Source organism: Pseudonaja textilis, chromosome 1 (assembly GCF_049901715.1).
Source record: "Pseudonaja textilis isolate UNSWEBS1 chromosome 1, rPseTex1.2, whole genome shotgun sequence".
In the NCBI taxonomy this organism is placed as follows: Eukaryota; Metazoa; Chordata; class Lepidosauria; order Squamata; family Elapidae; genus Pseudonaja; species Pseudonaja textilis.
The window spans coordinates 81,085,440-81,108,003 of record NC_141990.1 but is presented as its reverse complement, the minus strand read 5'-3'; the positions used below and the strand labels follow the sequence as shown (position 1 = coordinate 81,108,003).

Genomic DNA, 22,564 nt, shown 5'->3' with positions numbered 1-22,564 from the left:
TAACATATCACCTAATTAATTCCTCCCTAAGATTCCCAGAGTTTGATTCTGTGTTAACACTTTAAAAAAAGAAGAAAAAACCCACAATAATAACTTTTTGTTAATTACTACATTACATGTGTTTCTTTTAAGCCTGGGACTCCAAGTTCCCCTTCTTATTACATAAAGATATATCCAAGTTAAGAAAATTATACACAAAACAACATAATTAATCCCTTCATTTCATAAGAACTAATATTGTTTTCCCTTTAACATTGTTCCTGCTCTGTTTGCCATAGGTTATTAATTCATTTAGTATTGTTAATATCTTTATTCTGATTACCTCTCTTAATTTCATACAGTAAAGAAAAGAAAAAACTAACAAACACTACAATAATAGAACAATATCAGTCCCTATCTCCCATCTTAATAATATATATTGACTATTTTCTGAACAAACTTATTATTTCTTATTTATTTAAACTAACCCTTATACCCGTGATGGCAAACCTGTGGCACGCGTGCCAGAGGTGGCATGCAGAGACATTTGTGCTGGCACGTGAGCTGCAGGCAAACTTACCTCACTGCACAGGTGCACACCTCACAGCTGATTTTTGGCTGGTTTGAGGCCTTTTTTGGCCTCCCAAAGGCTTGAGGAAGGCTTCTGCAAGCTATGTAGGCCAAAAACTAGCCCTGTTTTGTCATATCCGTTATTTTCAGAAAAAGAGGAAGTGATGAAACGGGGCTAGTTTTTGGCCTAAAAAGCTTGCAGAAGCCTGCAGAAGCCTTCCTCAACCTTTTGGGAGACCGAAAAAGGCCTCAAACCAGCCGAAAATCAGCTGTGAGGCACAGTGCAGGTAAGGGGGCAGTGGCGGGTGGGTGGATTGCACGCGCATGTGTAGGGGCATGGGAGGGTGCACATTGCCTTCTGGGTGCTGGCACAGGAGCACGAGTGTGTAAGCGCGTGCACATTTTTTGGCACAGGAGCCCAAAAAGGTTAGCCATCACTGCCTTATATACTTGCAGAGTCCCCATCTTTTAAATTTCAATCAACCATTATCTCTGTGTCTTTTAATTAAACAATTCCATTTCATTTTTATGTGCTTGCCATATTTCTTTCTTTCCTGGTCCTGTTTCATTCTTACCCTCTTTTTATCACTCCAATTTCTATCCCCCTTCTTTTTCATTACTCCTTTCTGGAATTTCGTTTCCTTCTATTTTCTCTCCTTTTGTTAGGTTTTTAATGCCTATAATTGATTTCTGATTGCTGCTTGTTGCATTCTATAATCAAGATCAGAGGTCTCCAAACTCGACAACTTTAAGACTTGTGGAGTTCAACTCCCCGAATTCTCCAGCCAGCTATAGCTGGAGAATTCTGGGAGTTGAAGTCCACAAGTCTTAAAGTTGCCAAGTTTGGGGACTCCTGATCCAGATGCTGATAGTTTTGTAAGATTTGATGCTATGAACGGACTGTTGTTAATTTCAGGCTGTCTTATTTCTGAGGACTGCTTAAATAAACATTGCATAGTTTCCAAACTTACGTTCCAATACTGTCACATTAGAGAAGTCAGTGGATAATCTGTATTATTTTCATTTATATCTTCTTCCAGGAATTCGAAAAGATCGCAGAGGTGGCCGAATACTGAAGCACAAACGTCAAAGAGAAGAACACGATAGCAGAAATATAGGCACAGTAGCAGAGGCAAGGGGCCCAAATCTCTGGCCAAGTCCGCTAATGATCAAACATAGTAAAAAAAACAGCCCAGCCCTCTCCCTCTCTGCAGATCAGATGGTTTCTGCTTTGCTAGAGGCAGAACCTCCTATTGTCTATTCAGAATATGATCCTAACAGACCCTTCAATGAAGCTTCAATGATGACGTTGTTGACCAACCTTGCTGATCGAGAACTGGTTCATATGATCAACTGGGCCAAAAGAGTTCCAGGTAAGAATACTACCAAAATACTAATTTGAACAACTATTCATATTGTTCCACATTGGAAAACGTATTACAACATATAGACACATGTGTCTATATGTTGTAATACGTTTTCCAATGTGGAACAATATGAATGTTTGACACCTGTTTGACAAATGACAACGCTTTCATCATGTTCAAAATGACATAAATCATTGTGGATATCATAGCATTAAGATGAAGTTAATTCAAATTTAACTTCCACGTCAAAAATCTTTTGGAGGCAATTGAGTTGTCCACCACTTCAAGGAGATATCTGGATCAAATTTTATCTATTGCAACCGAAGTTTGGTAAATGTAGGACTAATTTTTACTATGTTCTTTCTGCCTTCCCCTACAATATGGTATATAGCAGCATAAGATGTTTGTTTCACATCTTTGCATCAACATTAGTAATTAAAATGGGTTATGGTCTGTAAAGCAGAATCCATATTGCAAATCACATGGTAAAGATAAATATAAATGTTGTGCAATAATAACTAGAAAACTAAGGAACTGCTGCCCTCAACAGGCTTTGTGTACTTGATAAGGTGGTGTAGGAAGAATGTAGCTTCAATTGTTTTTGCATAATACTGCTTTCAGCCATTAGCTATGGCCTATCTTACTTTACCATACATTTGGACTTCAGTGTATATTTCAGTGGTGGTATTCAGCCAGTTCACACCGCATCAGGCGAACCAGTAGCAAGAATTTGGCGTGGGTCACCGAACTGTTAGTAAGTTCTGGCTGGTCATGCCCCCCCCCACCCAGTCGCCCTCCCCCCGATGCTCGCTCACCCCACCCGCCTGCCTGACATTTGCCTAAGGTATTTCTTTCTTTTTTTCCCTCCCAATAATCAGCTGTAGATACGATCAGCTGTGCCGGGATTCCCCTTACTGAGGCCCAGGAAGGCAAAAAATGGAGGGAGGAGTTCAGCCCCCCCCTCTATTTTTTGCCTTCCAGAGCTCCAGAGGAGCCTTAGGGGAGCAAAAATGCCCCCCCCCCAGGCTTCTCTGAGGCTAGGAAGCTCCCAAAACGGAGCTTGGAGGGGTGCTGCGTGCCCCTCCCATGCTCTGTTCCTTTTCTTCCTGAGCCCCAGAGGAGCCTTAGGGGAGCAAAAACGCCCCCCAGAGGCTCCTCTGTGGCTAAGAAGCTCCCCAAAATGGGTGGGGGCTGCAAAAAAAAGCCATGCTCACCCAGTCACATGGCCATGACTACCAAGCCACGCCCACAGAGCTGGTAGTAAAAGTTTTTGAATCCCACCACTGGTATATTTGGCATGTTTTTTTCTTGTTTTGAACTGCTGTATTTCCTGGCATGTCTATAAACTTCCAACAGATCCAGCCAAAGCCAACGAAGTTGTTGGAAAATCCCCCCAACCCCACTGTGGACTTAAAGCTTCAAAAATTAAAACAAGCCTTTTGAAGTTAGCCCAGTAACTAAATGGCAACAATTAAAACTCTTTAAAGATCTACAGTATTGGAAGCAGAGAGAAGTTGGGCAGCCAGATTTTTACTCAACCATAGACTGTCAACTGTATGTGTGATGGATTATGTCTCCAAAGGAGGAGGTGGCATGATGGAGTACCATGAAATAGCACTTTCCCAGGAAGAAGAGAGCATATTCCAAGGAAGGGGATGAGACAAGAGACAATACAGCCCAAAGCTGGATTGGAGTCTGAGGAAGAGATTTAGCATAGCCATGTCCCAGAGTTTCCTAGGGTACATCTGTTGGATTAGAATGATATAGATTTAATTTGGCAAGAGTCTGTCTATAAGGTGAGAGCAAATAAAGAATTAAATTGTGGCTAATTTTGCTGCATATCCTAGGGACCATTTTTAGGATTGTTGTCATCTTTATGCGCTTTCAGCAATGTCAAATTCCTTTTCTTATCACCCAGAAGGGTTTTTTTAGTCATTTTATGCAAATTCTCTTCCTGTTATTCTTTCTCTTGTTCCAAATGCAGCTCACTGCTATTATCTGATTCTTATTTTGGGATAGTGGACTATAATTTAAGAGCTGACTACCTTGACTTACTTATATGTCATTGTAGATAATAGCATTACAACTAAATTATGTTTTAAGAAAGCAGTATAGAGCAAAGGTCATGCTCTGGGTGGCCTAAATTGTCTCTAGCAACTTTATATAACTTTCCTTTCAATTAGAAAATGTTCTTGGTTTTCATGGGTAGCAAGTTGGAAATGAATTTGTGTAGCAATCTGTTGAACTCAGAGGTAGGCAAACTGACCTTGTTAGATAATTTGGACTATAGTTCCCACCAGCTCCGGCCAGTTAGATGTTTAGAAACATTTGCAGCAACACAGGAAGTAGCACAGGGATTATGGGAGAAAGAAAGATCCATCCAGTCCTGGAATTCTCTCTATGAGAAGGCAACACAAATAGATTCACTTCCTATAGTTTCTCTTTCTCGAATCCAATATAAACTATAATGTATAAGCCAAATTTGTTGCTGAAGCATACAGAGAATACTGTCGTCCTCTTCTTTGGAAGACAGTAATGTTCAGTGGGAGCTCAGTGTACTAACAAGTAGCTACAGAAGTTGGAAAAAAACATTTCTGCTTGTGAGGTGAGGTTTGTTATTGTTAATCATAGGCAAAATGTTTGGCATTGGTCTTAAAGAACTTGGGTAATTATTGACTTTCACTATAGTAGCTCTGTAGTTTAATGAACTTAAAACATTACATTGGGCATGTAGGCTTTGAAGTTTCAAGATTATTCACAGCATTGTAGTTATTTTTTGTGGTTTCCTGAAGTGAAAAGATAAATACCTGACATTTTTTTTTACAAAAAGCTGCCAAACCTGCTGATTTTCTAAAGACATTGTTTCTTTTTAAATTTGTCTTAGTTGACCATCAGTTTTATTAAATTAAGAACATTGTGATGAACCAATAATAGACTTGTTTTTATCTGACATCAATAATCCTGATTTAAAAATTGCAAAATTGAAAATTACCCCTTGGATTTAATATTAATAATAATAATTTAGTAACTATATATACCATCCAACTCCCAGAGACTCTGGCCCACACTAATCAGTTTTATCCTCCTGCACTCCTCGATATTTGTTCTGTAGGGTCTGCAGTGGATACAATAATATTTACCATGGGTTTGGTCATTTGAATATTAGTGAGAGTTACTACTTCTTTGGATGCATTTATAACAAATTTTAAAAATTATCCAGTTGCAATTCCTAAATGCAGTGCTAGAATGTCATTATGGGAATCATTTTTTTTAAATAATTCACACAATATTTAGATTAGAATCCATATTGTGTACTTCTTAATTACTACCAGAGATATGTCCTACCATAATTTAATAATCCAGGCAGGAAAAGATCTAAAGCAACACAAATATTTTTGTCTTAGATGCTGGGTGGAATTCAGCTTGGATACTCAACATTGCTGTGAATATTGTGAACTTTTAGGATTGAACAGACCCAAGCACACAAGAAACTTCTTGTGAACCAGGTCAATTTGTTCTTTATTTGTAGTATTTCATGAGTACAAAATATTAGTTTCTCTGATCGATTGTTTTCAGTTAATTGACTAGACAAGGATTATACAGCCAGAACTTCAGCTCTCATCCCTTTCTGGCTTCTGCTTTTAAAGAAATGTGGTAAATTGCTTTATGACCTAATTGTATTGTCCATGTGATTTTCTGTTCCAAGGTAAGTGCCCTGCCTAACCAAACTGCTTCTGCTAATGTGGCAGCATTCTATCCTAAAAGTATATAGCTGTAATTAAATTTCCCAGAGAGTGAACCAAAGCTTTCAGGTAAAGCTTAGCTGGCAACCATCCATATCCTAACCTAAATCTTCTTTTCGGTATCTCCAGAGCCACTTCTCACTCTGAATCTCAGTACCAGGAGACAGATCCTACACCATGTAGTTATCTTCCTGGCATAATGATCTCTATGCTGATTCCTCTTTGGGATTCTTAAATCAGCCTGAAACCTGCATCTGTTCAGGAACCCACTATTATTTAATTTCATTTTGGTTTGCTAGCCATTTCTCTTCTATTTCTGTTCCAAGTCTATTCCTCCTCTCTCCTCCTGCTGAGAGACTTTTTCTGACAGGAAAAAAATGAGCTGTTTTTCCCCAGTTCTTCTGAAGTGTTAGGTTATCGCATAAGTAGAGTTTATATAAAAGCCAGTTTTTTTGTAATAGTTAAAGCAACAGGCTAGAAACCAGATGACTGACTTTTAGTCTCACTTTAGGTACAAAACCAGCAGGGTGACTTTGGAAGAACACAATGGCAAACTACTTCCAAAATCTTACTAAAAAGTGCAGGAATTTGTCCAGGCAGTTGTTAGGAGTCAAGAATGACTTGAAGGCATGTGCACAAATGTGATGTGTGTGTGAGAGAGAGCGGGGGACGGAGGGAGGGAGGGAGAGCGAGCGAGAGGGAGAGAATATCATATGACAGGATAGTAGACAATCTTTTCTTCCTCCTTTCTGTCACAGTGAAATTTGCCAGGATTTTAAATGATTACTAACCTACCCAACCCCTATGTAACACAAGCTATTTTTCCCTAAGGCAAATATTTGGTCATATATTTGTCCATATGTACATATACACACTGTTTGATGTGAATCTGGCAATTTATAAATATTTCCAATATTTGAGGAGAAGAACTGATATTTGAACTTTAGCTCTGCTAAAAAATACCCCTAAGAATAAAAATGTATTTCTTCTTTCTGTAACATACCAGGAAGATGGTGATAGTTCTGGATCCACCTAATTAGTGTAACTAATTCAGTTCTTAGTTAGTTGGGTGGAAACTCTCTGAAATTTTGCATCCCTTCACCAATTGCTCCCTTATGTCCTCAGGCAGCTGTGCTTACAGTGAGATAATGGCAGTGGAATGGTTTACAGCAGACTTGGTCATAAACTTCCAAAAGGATGTTAAAGGAAGTACAACAAAAGAAGTGTGCAGGGTTTGAAAATATGTTAACTGCTTTGATCCTTGGTGCACTGCACTGCACATCTGTGCTGTTTCTAGAACTGTGTGACTTTTTTCAGCCTTCTACAAAACTGGTTTAAGAGTCTTGTTAATATTAATTGAATTGGTTTGTTAAATCAGCCACACCTTTAATCTAGAAGCCCGAAAGGAAGTTGAAGTGCTTTAATGAGTACAGTGAGGTGCTATGAGCCAAATTACTTCTGAATTGGTTTTTTTTTTTTAAGAGTGCACAACTCTAGTAAAGAAGACTGAGTGCAACTATAGCTCAAAGCTCTAATTTCAGTCTGGGTGATGGATTGATTGCCTTTCTGGCTGGAAGATACCAGAACCTGTAACCCCCTAAATAAGTCAAGATCTTCAAAGGGAGAATTGGAGATAGAAAGAAATCTCCTTCACCAACCATTGGTGAGTGGTCAAAGGCCAAGGATGACAAAATGATGAACAGGGCATCCCTATGGTGCAATGCAGTACAACTCCTTTTGTTCATGTGTTCTTGCATGCATGAATAAAAGGGACAGTCTCTATCACAAAAATGTGATGCTGCTTTTTTCATTTTGACAAAAAAACCTCTAATCCTGTAGCTGCTTCTGTTCGCTAAGAGGATTTTATTCTCACTTAGTGAGAAATAAAGCAATGTAATGAACTCACTTCTTTTCAGTGTAAGTATATCCTTTATTTATTTCTATATTTATTTTCTTCTGCTTTTCTCCATGGTTTTTCTTTCTCTCTGTAGCCAAGGTTTACCTCATCTCTTGCTTTCCCTCACTGTTCTGAAATGAAGGTATTAGCACACATAACTCAGTAGTATAGACTGTTTCAGTAAAGTAATCATTTCCAAAGCATTTCTAATTAGGACCTATGCCAAAAAGTTCTGCGTTTCTTTTGACAACCATTATTTAGTTTGATAGAAAATTCATTAATTCTGACTTTTGTTAAAAAAAAGAAATAAAAAATTTAGTGATTCCCTTGGGTGGGATATAAAATTCTCTATTTATTAGAGGCTGAGAAATTTGTGTTAGTTGAGTGACATCAAGTCATATTTGATTCGTAGTGACCACATAGATAGGTCTTCTCCACTGATCACCATTGTCAACTTGTTCATCTCTTCCACTTTTCTCTCCTTCCACTTTTCCCAGCATTAAGGACTTTTCCAGAGAGCTTGGTCTTCGCATAGTGTGTCCACAGTAGAATAAGTTGAGTCTGGTCTTTTCTGCCTTGAGTGAAAACTCTGGGTTGATTTGTTCAATGACCATCAGTTTGTTTTCTTGACTGTCCATAGTATTCTCAGGAATCTTCTCCAACACTAAAGTTCAAAGGTGTCAATATTCTTCCTATCCTGATTCTTTAAGGTCCAACTTCCACTTTCATAGTGTGTCACAAAGAATACTATGCTTGTATGGTTCAGATCTTTGCAGATATCAATCATGGCATTTGAGTATCTTTTCCAAGATCTTCATGACGGCTTTTCTGAGTACTGGAATGCAATATTTCTTGATTGCTTGTTTCTTTACTGTTAATGGTTCATCCTAAAAAGTAGAACCTATCCACTATTTTGATATCTTCATTGTCAGTTCTAAAGTTAGTTGTTCTATTGTCATTAGTTTGGTCTTTTTATATTTACCGTAATTTTAATTTTAATTTTGCCATATTCTTTGATCTTTAGCACTTTGGCTTGCAAATCCTTCGCATTTTTAGCTATCAGGGTAATACATAGTGCAGGCTATTGATGTTTCTTCTTCCAGTTTTAAAACCATACTCATTTTCTTCCAATTCAGTTTCCCCAATACATATTCCACATATAGTTTGAATAAATAAATGGAGAATATTAAGCCATGTCTCCAGGGGTGGGATTCTACTGGTTTGTACCGGTTCTATAGAGCTGGTTGTTATGATTATGCGCAGTTTGGAGAACTGGCAAATTGTGCTCCTGGCTGGCTCTTCCCCTCTGCACCTGCCCCTCCCCTCCCTGCCCAGTCAGTCCTTATCATGCATGTGCAACATTGCGCACATGCCCAACATCACTGACTGCGTTCTTCCCTGCCCAGTCACTCCTTAAGGTATTTCTTTTTTTTTTTCCCCCCTCATGATGATCAGCTGTGCCAGAATTTCCCTTGCTTACTTACTGCTTCGCCCAGGAGGCTTCCCTGAGGCCCAGGAAGGCAAAAAATGGAGGAGGTGCAGCACCCCTCATCCCCCTCCATTTTTTGGCTTCCTGGACCACAGGGAAACTTCCTGGGAGCAAAAACGCTCTTCGGGAGGCTTCCCTGAGGCCCAGAAGGCCCCAAAACAGAGCATGGGGTATGTGCCAAAAAGCCATGCCCACCCAGTCACATGACCATGCCCACCTAGCCACCTAGCCACGCCCACAAAACTGGTTGTTACAAAATTTGAATCCCATCCCTGCATGTCACATTCCTATACCAATATGGAATCATTCTGTTTCACTAAATTCTGTCCAGACTGTGACTTCCTGACCTGTACATAAGTTTCTGATGAAGACAATGAGATATTCTAAAAATTCCAGTTTTCCTGAGCACTTTCCACAGAATCAGAGGCTTTTCTGTAACCAATGAAACAAACGTTGACTTCTTTTTGGTATTCTTTGGCTTTCTCAATTATCCATTTTGTATTAGCAATAACATCTCATGCTCCTTTCCTAAAACCAGCCTAAAAATAGGGGATCTCTTTTTCCACATAAGACTCCTATCTGCATTGGATGATCCTAAACATTATTTTGCTAGCATGTGGAATTAAGTATATTGTACAACTGTTTGCACACTCTCTTAAGCCTCCTTTTTTGGTATTGGAATGTAAATCAGTTGGCCATTGTGTCCTCCAGATTTGCTGGTATAGCTTGGTTACAAACTTGACTGATGCTTCTTCTGTTGCTTGCAGTGAGTATCCAATCAGTTTCTATAGCCTTCCAACTTGATAAGGACCATAGTGCCGATCATCTTCTAATATTAAAGACTCTTAAAAGTAAGGAATAACTTGTCAGATATCTTGGGCACTGACTTCTCTATTGCATAGTGTTTCAGCATATTCCTTCCACCTTCTCTTAATTTGAATGTCCATTGAATGTCTATTGGCATCCAATTTGAGGTTGGAACAATCTTTTGCGTTCAGAGATTTTTTTTCAAAGACTTTGCTTGTTTTTACATTTCTGTTTTCATGTTTAGTGTCTTTATAGGTGTTGTAATATGCTGTCTTGTCTCTTCTAACAGCTCTCTAAAACTCTTCGTTAAGTTCCTTTCTGATATTTTTATCTTTCTTGGCTTTGATTCTCTTCTTTTCTTGGCAATTTTCATGGTTTGCTCTGAGTTTGCTTTCTTCTCTTTCTTAATTTTTGGCAGTATCTTTTCATATCCAACCTTAATGACCTAGTTAAGTTCATTCCATAATTCCTCAATGAAGTTAGGGACTTCAAAGCAATTCCTTGAAAATGGTGATTCAAGATCATATTGTAGAAATTGATTGGCTTTTTTCTTCTGTCACTTGTAATCCACACGTGAGAAGTTCATGACCTGTTCCACAGATAACTTTTGACCATGTCTTTGATGCTATAATTGACATCCTCCACCTCTTTTTAGCAATAATGGAGTCAAATTTTATTTCTATATGCTTCATCTGATGATATCCATGTATTCAGGAATCATTTTGTTTGTTTGAAGACAGGGTTAGCTATGAATCATTGGAGTGGCAGAAATTAATAAATGGACCTCTTGCTTCATTTCAGTTTTCTAAGTCATATAATCCAACTACATTTTCCTGTTTCCTGTTTCCAACTTTGGTATTCCAGTCTCTAATCACAAGACGCACATGCTCTGTAGATTTCAAATTGAACTTGGTCATAGAGGAGCATTGTTTTCATCCTGTGCTTCAGTGGTTGGAGTGTAAATTTGTATGATCGTCATATAAAAAGATTGTCCATAAAGTTTACTATATATTATTTGGTCATTGATTACATGTAGTCAGGTATTCTTCTTGTTATACTCTTCATAAGTATAAAACTATTTCTTCTTCATTTTTCATGTCTTGAGTAATAAACTATGTGATGTTTTGACTAAAGGTATTCCATCCCATTCCATCTCAATTTGCTGATGCCAAAGAGGTCGATTTATAGTCATTTCATTTTATCTTTCACTGCTTTTGTCTGTTCATGCTTCTTGTGTTCTATGCTCTGTTGAGGTAATTCCCTGTTAGGAGAATGAGCGCATAAAGGGAGATGTAGTGAGAGTAATGTTGAATAATACACACACAGCACACAGATACACTGTACAGTAAATGTAGCTTTTTTACTTTTAGAAATGTTAAGCAAAGTTCAAAATAAGCAGTCCAAAGTCATTCACAGGTAAGATCAGTCAGTTTTCATCCAGGGATAATCCAATAACAAAGTCCAGTATCAAAAACAGTTCAGTATCAGACTTACATCAAATCCAAGAATAACAGTCAATTAGGAAGAACGGCAATACTCTCCAACAGAAGGAAAAACAGAGACTCACTGAGACACACTCTCTTCTCAGACTAAGACTAAGACACAGACTCCAGAAACACCAGAACAGGAACTAAACAACCCAGGTTTCTGGTTCCATCTTATGGACGTTTGAGGAAACCACACCCAATTACACTTTTGCACTTTCTTAAAGAGGCAGTATTAAAATGTCTATCCTGGTTTATATATTGTCCAACCCAAATAGCTGTTAGGTGATTTACATTCCAAGCATGCTTCTACTGTAATTGTATCTTAGTCTCAATAATCCTAAACCAGTTGAATGTAGACTTTGCTATTGACTTTCAAACCTGGCTACTATTAATTTTACAGTCTGTAATGCAGATTATTACAGTTTAAAGGCTGTTGCTGAGCAACTTCAAAAAAGCTGAATTATGTTTGGCTTTTGAGGTGAGAATGGTAAGATTTGCAGTTGTTCAAATTGTATGAGGAAGGGAAGGGGAAGAGGTGAACCAGAAAAAACTTCGCTTCTGGGAGCAAAGTCCATTTATAATAAATTGTAAGTGAAAGCCAAATTGCTGATGGTTTTAACAAGATCATAGTGAAAGGAACATTTAGGCACAGTCAGAGCCTAGGTAGCTGTGAAATGTTTACATTTGTAGAAATACAAGAAATTTATTTCTGGCTGTAATAAAGGATGAAAATGCAAGCAATGTCATTGTCAATGTCTTTTAGTGGCATTGTGCAAAATGAATTAACAATTTGCTGCTGAAAAGTAAATTTTATAAATTGCCTTGCAAACTCGGCAAACATATTTGGTTTAGTTCTCCCATTGTCTAGAATATGGGTGGGAAACTTCGCTTGACTGAGAACTCCATTTTCATGGGAATCATCTGTGAAGGATTTGACTACATACCAGCATTGGGCAGGACTGAAACAAGTGACAGGAAGAACCAAAGCCATAAAGGATGGGAGCGCCAATTCTTTTACGTTTTCTATTTCTGAGATCTTTTTTAACAGCTTGTTTTCCTTTGTTTCAGTATATCAAATGCTGGAGATCACACAGATCACTCCAGAGATTGGAGTTAATCTCTCTTTTGGTGTAATTTTGAAATTAGGCTAATGATCCTTATCTCCAATATACACTTAGGGATGAAAATCTCCACTCCAGCCAGTTCTTTCTCCTCTCTCCTCTCCCCTCCCTTTTCTTTCCCTCCCCTTCTCTCTTCTCCTCATGTTTTTATGTAAATGTACTTTCATGATAGATAATTTCACGATTGGACAAAAAAGGCTTGTAATAAGCTCTGAATAACTGCATTGATGTTTTGCCTTTCTTAAATAGCAGCTTGATGTTTTCCTCTCCTCACAATGTTAAAATTTGAGGTCATCCATTGAAATGAAACACATAGAGTTCCAGGCTAGACAAAATGTGGTAAAACCTAAATTTAACAGACTGTTCTGGGACAAAGAGTGTCTGTTACACTTGAATATGTATTATTTGTGTCAATTTACATCATTTGTGCAATTACCTATTTGACATAAATAGTACCAATTGCATTTAACCATGATTTAACAGCTATCAGTCCATCAAATGAGGGTGAAGTCCAGGTGAAAAATGTCTCTGAGCTATCTAGAGTCCATTAAACTGCTAAATTAAATTTAATGTACTTTGTCACGGAGAGTATTATTATGAAATTGTCTGTCATCAATGGAGGGAACAGCAATCAATTTGCATAATTTTAAAAGAGCCTAGCAGATTTATGTACAGCCAGGCTATCAGTGGCTGCTAAAATACTACTGGCTGTTTACCACCTCTTCACTATCAGCTGCAGCTTTATATAGCACTTAGGCTTATATAGCGCTTTACAATGCTCTACAGCCTTCTCTAAGAGACTTACAGAGTCAGCATATCACCCCCAACAATCTGGGTCCTCATTTTACCGACCTCAGAAGGATGGAAGGCTGAGTCAACCTTGAGCCAGTCAGGATTAAAGGAATCAAACTCCTGGCAATGTGAGCTGATTGTTAGAAAGCTACAGTGCAAAAGTTTATTTTGATACAGTCCAGTCTTGTTAGCTTCCCAAATACATCCTGTTGGCCAGTGTGAGATCCAGTATAACAGATGAAGTGGGATTAGTTAATCCTGAGGGGAATTTGCTCTTGGAATAGTCCATGCTGCTTCCTTCTGGGTTACTTTTCAGAGATGCTTAATGAGTTTCCCTTAGTAATAACCCGAAGATCTATTGTTTGCATGAATCTTCTCTGATTTATTTTCTTCCATTGGCAGAACATTCTTTTCTTTGCTTACTATTTCTTTGTATGGCAGAGCATGACCATATTTCTATCCGCTACGCTAGAAAAAATATTCTAGAGTACCCCCTGAAGGTAGGCAGCAATTGATTTAAAAGCTAAAATCTTAATTTTTTTTTGAAATATAGTCAGTTCTGGACTTGATTTAAGTATGCAGGTTATATGTATAAAATTTGTGAGAACATCTTCATACATTAATTTTTGTATGCTCCTGTAGGACGATCTTCTATCTCCATCTTATTTAGCTGTTACATTATCTAAAACGAAGGCCATTCTGCACTTATCGTTATTTTTTATCCACTGACATTTGTCATACTCAATGATATACTCAGTGACATCTGTCATACTCAGTGACACTACACTGTTTTTCAGAAATCATCCTTCTGCCCCCACATTCAAGCAATAGATTAAGCCAGTTGTTTGTTTTGCTCTTTTCTAGATTTGGCCATGAATGAACCTAAAAACGTTATGTTGTTTTCCAAAGATGTTTTTAGTTAAAATCTGTATTCCTACATGAAGCTGATTCCTGAGTGAATGAAAGCCTTTCACAGAAATTAGGAGAGAACAGACTTATTCCCCCAGTCTCCCTTTGAAATTTTTCAAACAGGATTCTTTCAAAAGGTCCAATGCTCAGAATAATATAGAGACCTGATAACATATTCATGTGGGATTAAATTTACATATTTTTGTTTTTAAATTATGCTACATGCAGAGTCTTCTGATTTGAATCCAAATCAGATGATGAATTCATCCTTGTTTCCTTACAGATTTCCAATGAAATAAGTCTCAAGAGGAAACTGCATGACAAAACATAGTCTGACAGCTCTTGTACTACCTAGAAATTATTTATTTATTATTAAAATTATTAAATTTCTATGCTGCCCATCTCACTGAACTGACTCCAGGTGGTTACAGTCATACAATTAAACTACAATATAAAAAATAAATAAAAACCATACATTTAAATTCAGTTAAAATTCAATTAACCAAGATGGAGAGGAAAGTATGCATGGGGAGGAGGTAGGACACGTCTAATTAATTAACCACATCCAAGATGCCACACCTCCACTGGGGCTTTTCCTCCTTAAAACCTCTGTATTATTGGCAATACCAAGAAGAAAAGGACTCCTAGGGGACTTTGCTCATTTTGAATTGAAAGATTATTTTTGCAATCCCAATGAGATTGTGGCCTGTAGCATATCTCCTATTTTCCAAATACCGAAAGAGCATAGAGAGAACAAAGTTGTAGAACGACTTGAATGGTTGTCTTGACTTGATTGTCACAAGTCTTTCGGTCATATCTGGGAAACAGAAGATTACCTCAGGCCATTCGCCATATCATGTACTCAGAAGGAATTTGCTAAGACACGGGTCCCCAACCCCTAAGCCATTGCCCACTACCGGGTCTTGAGTTATTCATAACCAGGCTGCAGAACTGGTAGGCAAGCGCATGTGTGCGCATCCCCACTTGTGCGAACAGCGGGGGAGCACATGTGTGTGCCCGCCTATTGCTTATGCAGAACTATCCCCTCTCCCCCTCCCCGATGGTCCACAAAGGTGGAAAGGTTGGGGAACACTGTGCTAAGGTACCATGTGAATGCCACTGTAACAATAAACCCAAGTGGCCAACATTCAAATCATTAAATGCCACCAAAATTATCATTTGTTCATCATGATGTTAAAGGAACAACAACTATGTCAATAAGCCATTCTCTCTCAACACAATCTATGGCTCAAGATTCTTGTTTGGGGAATGGGAGGAGGAGGGAGCCCTGCATAAGATAAACATCTAAATAAATAGTTGATTATCCTGGTAAAAATTCTTGGAGCTGAGCAATGATTTAGAGTCAAAGGGTTCATTAGTTTAAGCACACATGACAGAGGAGACAGGAGATATCGGCAGCTCCTTAAACCAAATACATTTTCTGTGGACTCTAAGCTGCTTTTCTGCCTTTAAATCTGAAACCGTGCACAAATGTGCATTCATTAAATCAGGATTATATCCTTTGCCCAAAGTTCCTTGAAAAAGTTGGACACCTGAAATTCAACAATTACGTTGAACTTGCATGTTACATGTGGTTAAGAAGCCAAACTCAGAGACATTGTAGAAGAGCAATGTTAAGTCTTTCTGACTTTTTTATTACCGTCGATCTCATACAACAAATTCAAGTTTGTTATAGCCAAGTGATTTTTAGGAACTGCTGCTTATTACCTGATTCTGATTCTTCAAGAAGGAAATAAAGTCCAAATTAGAAACCCTCAATTCCACTTCAAGAGTTAATAATAATATAATCCTAACACAAATCATCCATTTGTGACATTCCCACAGAGCATTGGAAACATTTTCTTCCTGCAATTGCATTTGTTAAATTCCTGAAATTATTTTGCTTTTTCCTTTCTCCAATTTTTGAGCCTGAAAATTTTTTTTTTTAAAGAATAAGTTGAGATTTTCCCCCCCGTAAATATTTGATTGATCCAATTCACTGAAATTATCATTGTACTGTACAGATAAAAATAAGGTAATTAAAATACTGTAGGAATGATAGAAGTACAGCTACATCTGTCTTTACATCTATAAATCCACAAACTGACAGGTTTCTTTTAAATAAGTAGGCTATATAGTTTGCTTTTTTTTTGCTTTATTAATAATGCCAACAGATTAATAATGGTATCATTGCACCAATTATACTGCATAAATGGCAAAGGTATATTTAGATATTACAAATACTAACAATGAATATTATCTGAATTTTTAAATAGCAGTGTAAATTCCGTATATGATTAAAAAAAAACTAAAAAAATAGAAAAGAAAGAAGCCTGAAAGCTTGCATCATATACCAAACAACTCAACAAAATTTGACCAGCTTTCTCAAAATTACACTTTCTCACTTTTCCAACAGAAAAGAATCAGTTCAAATGTTGATGAATATTACATGTAACCATCTGCTGTTGCAAATAAGTTGTAGTCGTAGATGTATTTTTTCACTATCCTGTCTACCTGCCAAATAACCTGATATATTCCAAACAATAAGGATATAAATATGAAGTATAATTAATAATCCTGGGAATTTTCAATAAAAGTATGACAATAAGAGCATAATGCTCCAATTCTTGTAATATAACTCCAATGGCAAGACAATCATAGACAATCTTTATGCAATCATTGTTGAATTTTAAGAAAAAAGGAAGGCTAATTAGAGTTTTAAAATTGCCTGCTCCTGATTTGCAAAAAATCGACACCCTAGCTCATTGTTTCCCTTGACTGCTTATAAACACAAGACTTTCAAATCTCTGTTAAATTCTTTTAAGAATGCCCACAATATAGAGCTAGCTGTGGCATAGACCCAAAAAAGATCAAATGTTGAATCAGACCGGGAATCTGTGCTACATCAGTTTCAGTTGTTCATTCTTCGCATTTTAAAAACTGTTTCAATAGACACCTAAATTTGCTGGAGGCTTTTCTGCTCAAGGATTTTTTTAGCCATTCTGAAACCAGGGTTAAGTTTAACTTGTAAGGAGATACCAAAGAGCTGCAGATGCCTCTGCCAAAGACTAATTCTAATTTTCAATGACTTAAACAAATAACTAGGCCATGAACTCTGAAGATATCCTTCATTTCTTTGGTACAGCACAGAATGTCCAGTTTTCTAAATCAAACTCTGCTGCTTTCAAGTATATGATAGATCTGTGTTTTTTAAAAACAGAAGGATCACATTTCTGCGTCTATTCTATGTAATATGCTGCCACTGATCACTGTTACAAAAATACATTAATTACTTTTTAAAAAAATCCAATTAAAATGTTATTTTCATTTCCCTAATATTTATTTTTGAAATGAATGCTTCTTGCTGAAATTAGGAACTAAAACTTCAATTTCCCAAGATAGCAACACTTTTTATTTTTATTTACATGCAGTATATTTTAAAAGTCGAGAATGAGGAAATCTCTCAGATACTTTCTAGAATGAAAATATAAGTGCAATCCGTTGCTACATGCTGATGTCCCCCCCTCCTTGATAAAGCTAGTGTTTAATATGAATCTAATTTAAACAGAACTCTCAAGTGTTTCCCACTATGAATTCTTTGACAAAATTCTATATATCTAGCTGCTTCCCTTCCAGTTGTAACACTTCTAAAGTTTTCATTCCTCCCATTATAGCTGCAACTACAACTCTTTCAGATGACAGTTCCCTCACAGGTCATGGCTACTGGAAAAGCAGCTGCTGTCTACCAAGGATGTGCTTATTTTCTGGGGACATTATTTGCCAGGTCACAACACTGTCCTTCGATATTGTGTAGCATTTCGCCAAGTCAGTCTATGTCATAATGCCATATTCTTTGGTACATTCGGTTTACTACTTCATCTGTTTTAAATGATTTGTTTTAGGTTTCTCCTTCTGCATCATTTCCTGGAATGTCAGTGTGACAATCATCCAGCCCAGTGAGAGGGACATTCCAGAAATTATGGGTGAAGGAAAAGCTTCTTTGTGGAAAAATTTACTATTGCTGGAGTATGCAAGGTGGTTTCAGAAATGAAGGTCCTCACAGAGAGAGAATCAGTTTTTTTTTTTTAAAGTATGCAGGTATACATTATAGATTAAAAAAAAAACCCTTTATGTCTACAAGATAAATGTGTGATCTAACACATATAGTAAAGGCAGCACAGTTTTGGGGTCTTGGAAGAAACTTGCAGCAAATTTAGGGATTGCTATAGAAATCTGTGTTAGTATCCTGCACATGTCATTTAGAAAAATTAGTGAGGTCAACGTGGTTTTTTTTCATAGTTAATAAGATTGAAGCCTTAATCATGTTTATGGAAAGATAGTGAAGAGAACCTTTTGCTGCCCCCGCTGTGTATTTGCAATGAAACTCAGGGAAATCAGCCTGCAATTTAGCTCTTTATTGCAAAATGTGCTGCTGAAAAGAAATTGCTTGAAAGTAGTAAAACTGGTCAGTCAAGTTTTATTTGGCTACTTTTCAGTCTGGGAGAAGAGATCTATCCCCACCTTAAGGAAGGTGGTAACTGAATTTGTGTTAAGATCAAAGCAAGGAGTTCTGATGAGGAGTTACCTGTATGAAAGGTGTCCCATCAGCCAAAGAGAGGTGGCTGCTACCCTGGCTTGCTACTGAACAGTCACTGTTAAGGACATCAGGAAAGGTGGAGAAAATGGATTTGTTCTTCGCAAAACTTTCTAAAAGTCTAAGTTCTTCAAGAAGTCAGATCGGAAAAATGATTTATTTCCACAATAAAAATGTGTGCTGAGTTATTTTCATTCAGGTTGATGGAAAGGAAATGTACGTAGGGAATTCTTTAAAAGAGATTTCTATGCTATTCTCATGATTGAAATACAAATAAGTGTGGAGCGGAGTGGAATGGAGTGGAACGGAACGGAACAGAACAGAATAGAATCTTAAGGAACGTTAACATACCCTGGAAAGGAGATGATAAGATTTTAAAAAAATCAGAACACTCTTTTTGGGGTAAAGAAAACTTCTGGATGGATCTTTTGATTGTGTGTCACATATTATACTTAGCCTGTATTTATGGGTAAATAAACCTTACAGCCCAGGAATATTCATCAGTCTCTGGGGACTTCCTTCTAAGGAAGCTGAAACCTGGCTCAGGTGCTGGCATCCTCCCCCATGAGACCTGACCCATCAAAAGTGGGATTAATGTACAGTACAATAACCACTGTATTCCTCTATGCTGAACATAAGGCTTTAAATTTCTGCTATAAAATTTATTGCAAATGTACGAGAGAGAGGTGGTATTCAGCCAGTTCTGACAGGTTCTGGAGAACCAGTAGTGGAAATTTTGCGTAGTTTGGAGAACTGGTAAAAACCACCACTTGTTGGCCCTGCCCCCATCTATTCGCTGCCTCCCAAGTCCCAGATGATCGGAGTCCCAGCAGATCGGCTGGTCTTTTGTTGCCCTGCACCGGAGAACGGAGCTGGAAAGCAGGTTAGTGGAGTGGTGAGGGAATGGGGATTTTACAGTATCCTCCCCCCCCCACGCCCACCAAGCCACGCCCACAGAACTGATAGTAAAAAAATAATAATTGAATACCATCACTGAAATGTACTGATTCTTAATAGGACATGAGAATATTGAAGAAGAGTCATTTTTTGTGCCCTGAGTCCAGTTTGAAATTCTGAAATAGTATCCTCCTGGACACTAATCTGTCTATTAGAAAATTCCCATGAAGCCCTTAGTAGCAGTCGCTGTCTGCCAGAAGGAGAGGTTCAGTAGCTATTGTCTTTTACGGCTGGTACAGAGAGTGATAAGATAATAGTAATAAGATGAAGGATTTTATTCAAATGTTGTTTTATTACCAACTACAAAAATAAACAGTGTCTTTTCTGCAACATGTCTCTGGCAGGAAAGTGTAAGCAACCTTGCCTTCTACTAATCATATTGCTTAATGAGGTGATTAAAACTTGGTCTTCTTGAAAAAACAGCACTTAAGCATGTTTGTAGGCAAATGGAAGGCCAAGGAAGGTGGCAACAGAGAGGCTGACTGATTGTAGCCCAGGATTCCATCTCATTAACCAAAAAAAATCTAGAAATTATGCTAGGATTTTAATAGAGATGCTTAGCCTACTATTCTGGGATCAAAATACAAAACTGTGAAACTCTTATCCTACAAAACATTTACAACGCATGAAAGTACAGTATGTGAAGATTGCTAGTCTAGATTGCTTCACAAATATTGAGTTAACTCATACTGGATAGGAACTTTTCAAAAATGCCCAACTTTGAAAATAAGGAAATGAATAATGGTGTGGAAAATATCCATTAATGCATTTCCAGTGGTGGGATTCCAATTTTTTTTACTACTGGTTCTCTGGGCATGGCTTGGTGGATATGGCATTGAAAGGATACTGTAAAATCTCCAGTTAGAGGTAGTATTTGCCAGTTCTCCGAACTACTCAAAATTTCTGCTACTGGTTCTCCAGAACCTGCTGAATACCACCTCTGTACATTCCCATTTGCACGGACGTTTATGTGTGTGAAATTGTGAAGAAAAGGTTAAACTGGTTGCATCCCTGTGGTAGGATCTAAGTCAAAGGATATATACTGTACTGGTTTTTTTTTTCATGCCTTCAAGCTATTCTTAACTCCTGGCAACCGCTTGTACAAGTCTCTGCAATTTTCTTGGCAAGCTTTTTGGAAATGGCTTGACATTAACTTCTTCCTAGGTTTGAGACAGAGTGACTGGTTCAGGGTTATGCTGTTGGCTTCATGCCTAAGGCAGGACCAGAACTCATAGTCTCCCAGTTTCTAGCCTGGTGCCTTAACCACTACACCAAATTCTCTCTCTCATATGTATATGCTGTGAAAGCCTGACTCACAGACGAACACAATACACAAGCCTGATGATGGCAGATGAGATTCTGCCGAAACGTCGCTACAACTTTAAAAGTACAACTATAATGACGTGGGAAAATACCCGAACAAAGCTGAATAACATATATACATACATACATACATGCATGCATGCATGCATACATACATATATGTATTAACATATTACAATAAATTGTTGTAATTAAGGAGACTTTTTCTGCTGTGACAATATTGTCTGGCTTTTGACTGTCTATCTAGCCTCTTTCAAGAGGAACAGTTGTTACTACTGAAATTACAACTAAAGAATGTTGTACAACTATAACAGTTACGGAAAGCAACTATGTATTGGCTTAAATTTGGCTTATGTCTTTATCAAAGATGCTGCTGCCTTTCTTCCTGTATATTTCAGTACCCTGATGAAACGAGCAATCATTTAATTATATGTGATTATATAAAGAGGCTCTCTTTCTCTGTCTGTCTCCCTGAACACTGTGCAGATGGATTATTGTAAATTTCCTCTGAAGTCATAATTTGACCAGTTTAGATAAAATGGTTGTCATGGTCCTTAAAATAGAGGACTTAATGCAAAGTTGACAATTTTTATGGCCATCTCTATAATTACAATTGTAAATACTATCTCCATTTTCCTTTAAAAGGTTTTTTCTGACTTTTATATAGGATAGTCCATAATAGCAAATGACCTTTTAAAATAATTAACACCAGATGTGGTATCTTGGATCATGGACCCTAATGCAGGCTACAAAATAATTAGGCTTAAAGGATTTCATTCTACAAGCACAGATTTGTTTTGTGATGTAAAAGGAAAGGACCCAAAACAAACTCCCTGCAATTTTGTTAAGGGATATCATTTTTTCTCCCTTAATATTAAAAAAGGTGATGAGTTCTGGAGCTAGCAATTCACAACAGACTATTTTTCCTGCAACACTCACAGATGACACTTTTACACACACACATGTACCAATACTTTAAAAATAGGACTATTTATGTACAAAATAAAGTCACTGTGTTATTACATCTACCAGAACTCAGACATTCGGGATGATCACTAGATGGCACTTAGAAGACCGAGTTTTGTTGCCATCTGAATAATCACCAGGAGTTTTGTACCTAAGATGTGGTATAGAGATAGAAATTATCTTTCACAATTTTCCACAAATAGGACTTTTTAGCACGTAAAACGGTCAACTGTGTAAACGCCCTTTTGGAACATGGATATACAAGAGAAGAAAAATGTATCCAGAATACTATAGAGTTGGGAAAGAGAAATAATCCTGGAAGGTGGGACATTTATAACTCAGACAAATAAATGAATAACTAACTCAAACTTACACAAAAATCCACTTGCTTCATTTTAGTTCCTTCACACTGCACTAGCTCTCTTTCTCCCATTTCTTTTCCTTTCAAACTTGTAATTGGACCTGATATTTATTTATATATACACATAAACACATGGACACGGACACACACACATGGACACACACACCCCAACCCATTTCACTGATATAGCAATTCTGGGTGA

The 22,564-nt window shown here is 37.5% G+C and overlaps 1 protein-coding gene across 4 annotated transcripts in view; it reads left to right on the top strand.

The window, feature by feature from the left end:
- ESR1 (estrogen receptor 1) overlaps nt 1-22,564 on the top strand; it is a 233,867-nt gene that overhangs the window by 175,867 nt on the left and 35,436 nt on the right. For all 4 annotated transcript variants that reach the window (XR_015744724.1, XM_087939400.1, XM_087939398.1 and 1 more), the window contains one exon: nt 1,590-1,922. Coding sequence is in view for 3 of the 4 variants with exons in the window: in XM_087939400.1 (XP_087795526.1) it covers nt 1,590-1,922 (333 nt within the window). In the remaining variant the exon portion in view is untranslated. The remainder of the gene's footprint in view (nt 1-1,589; nt 1,923-22,564) is intronic.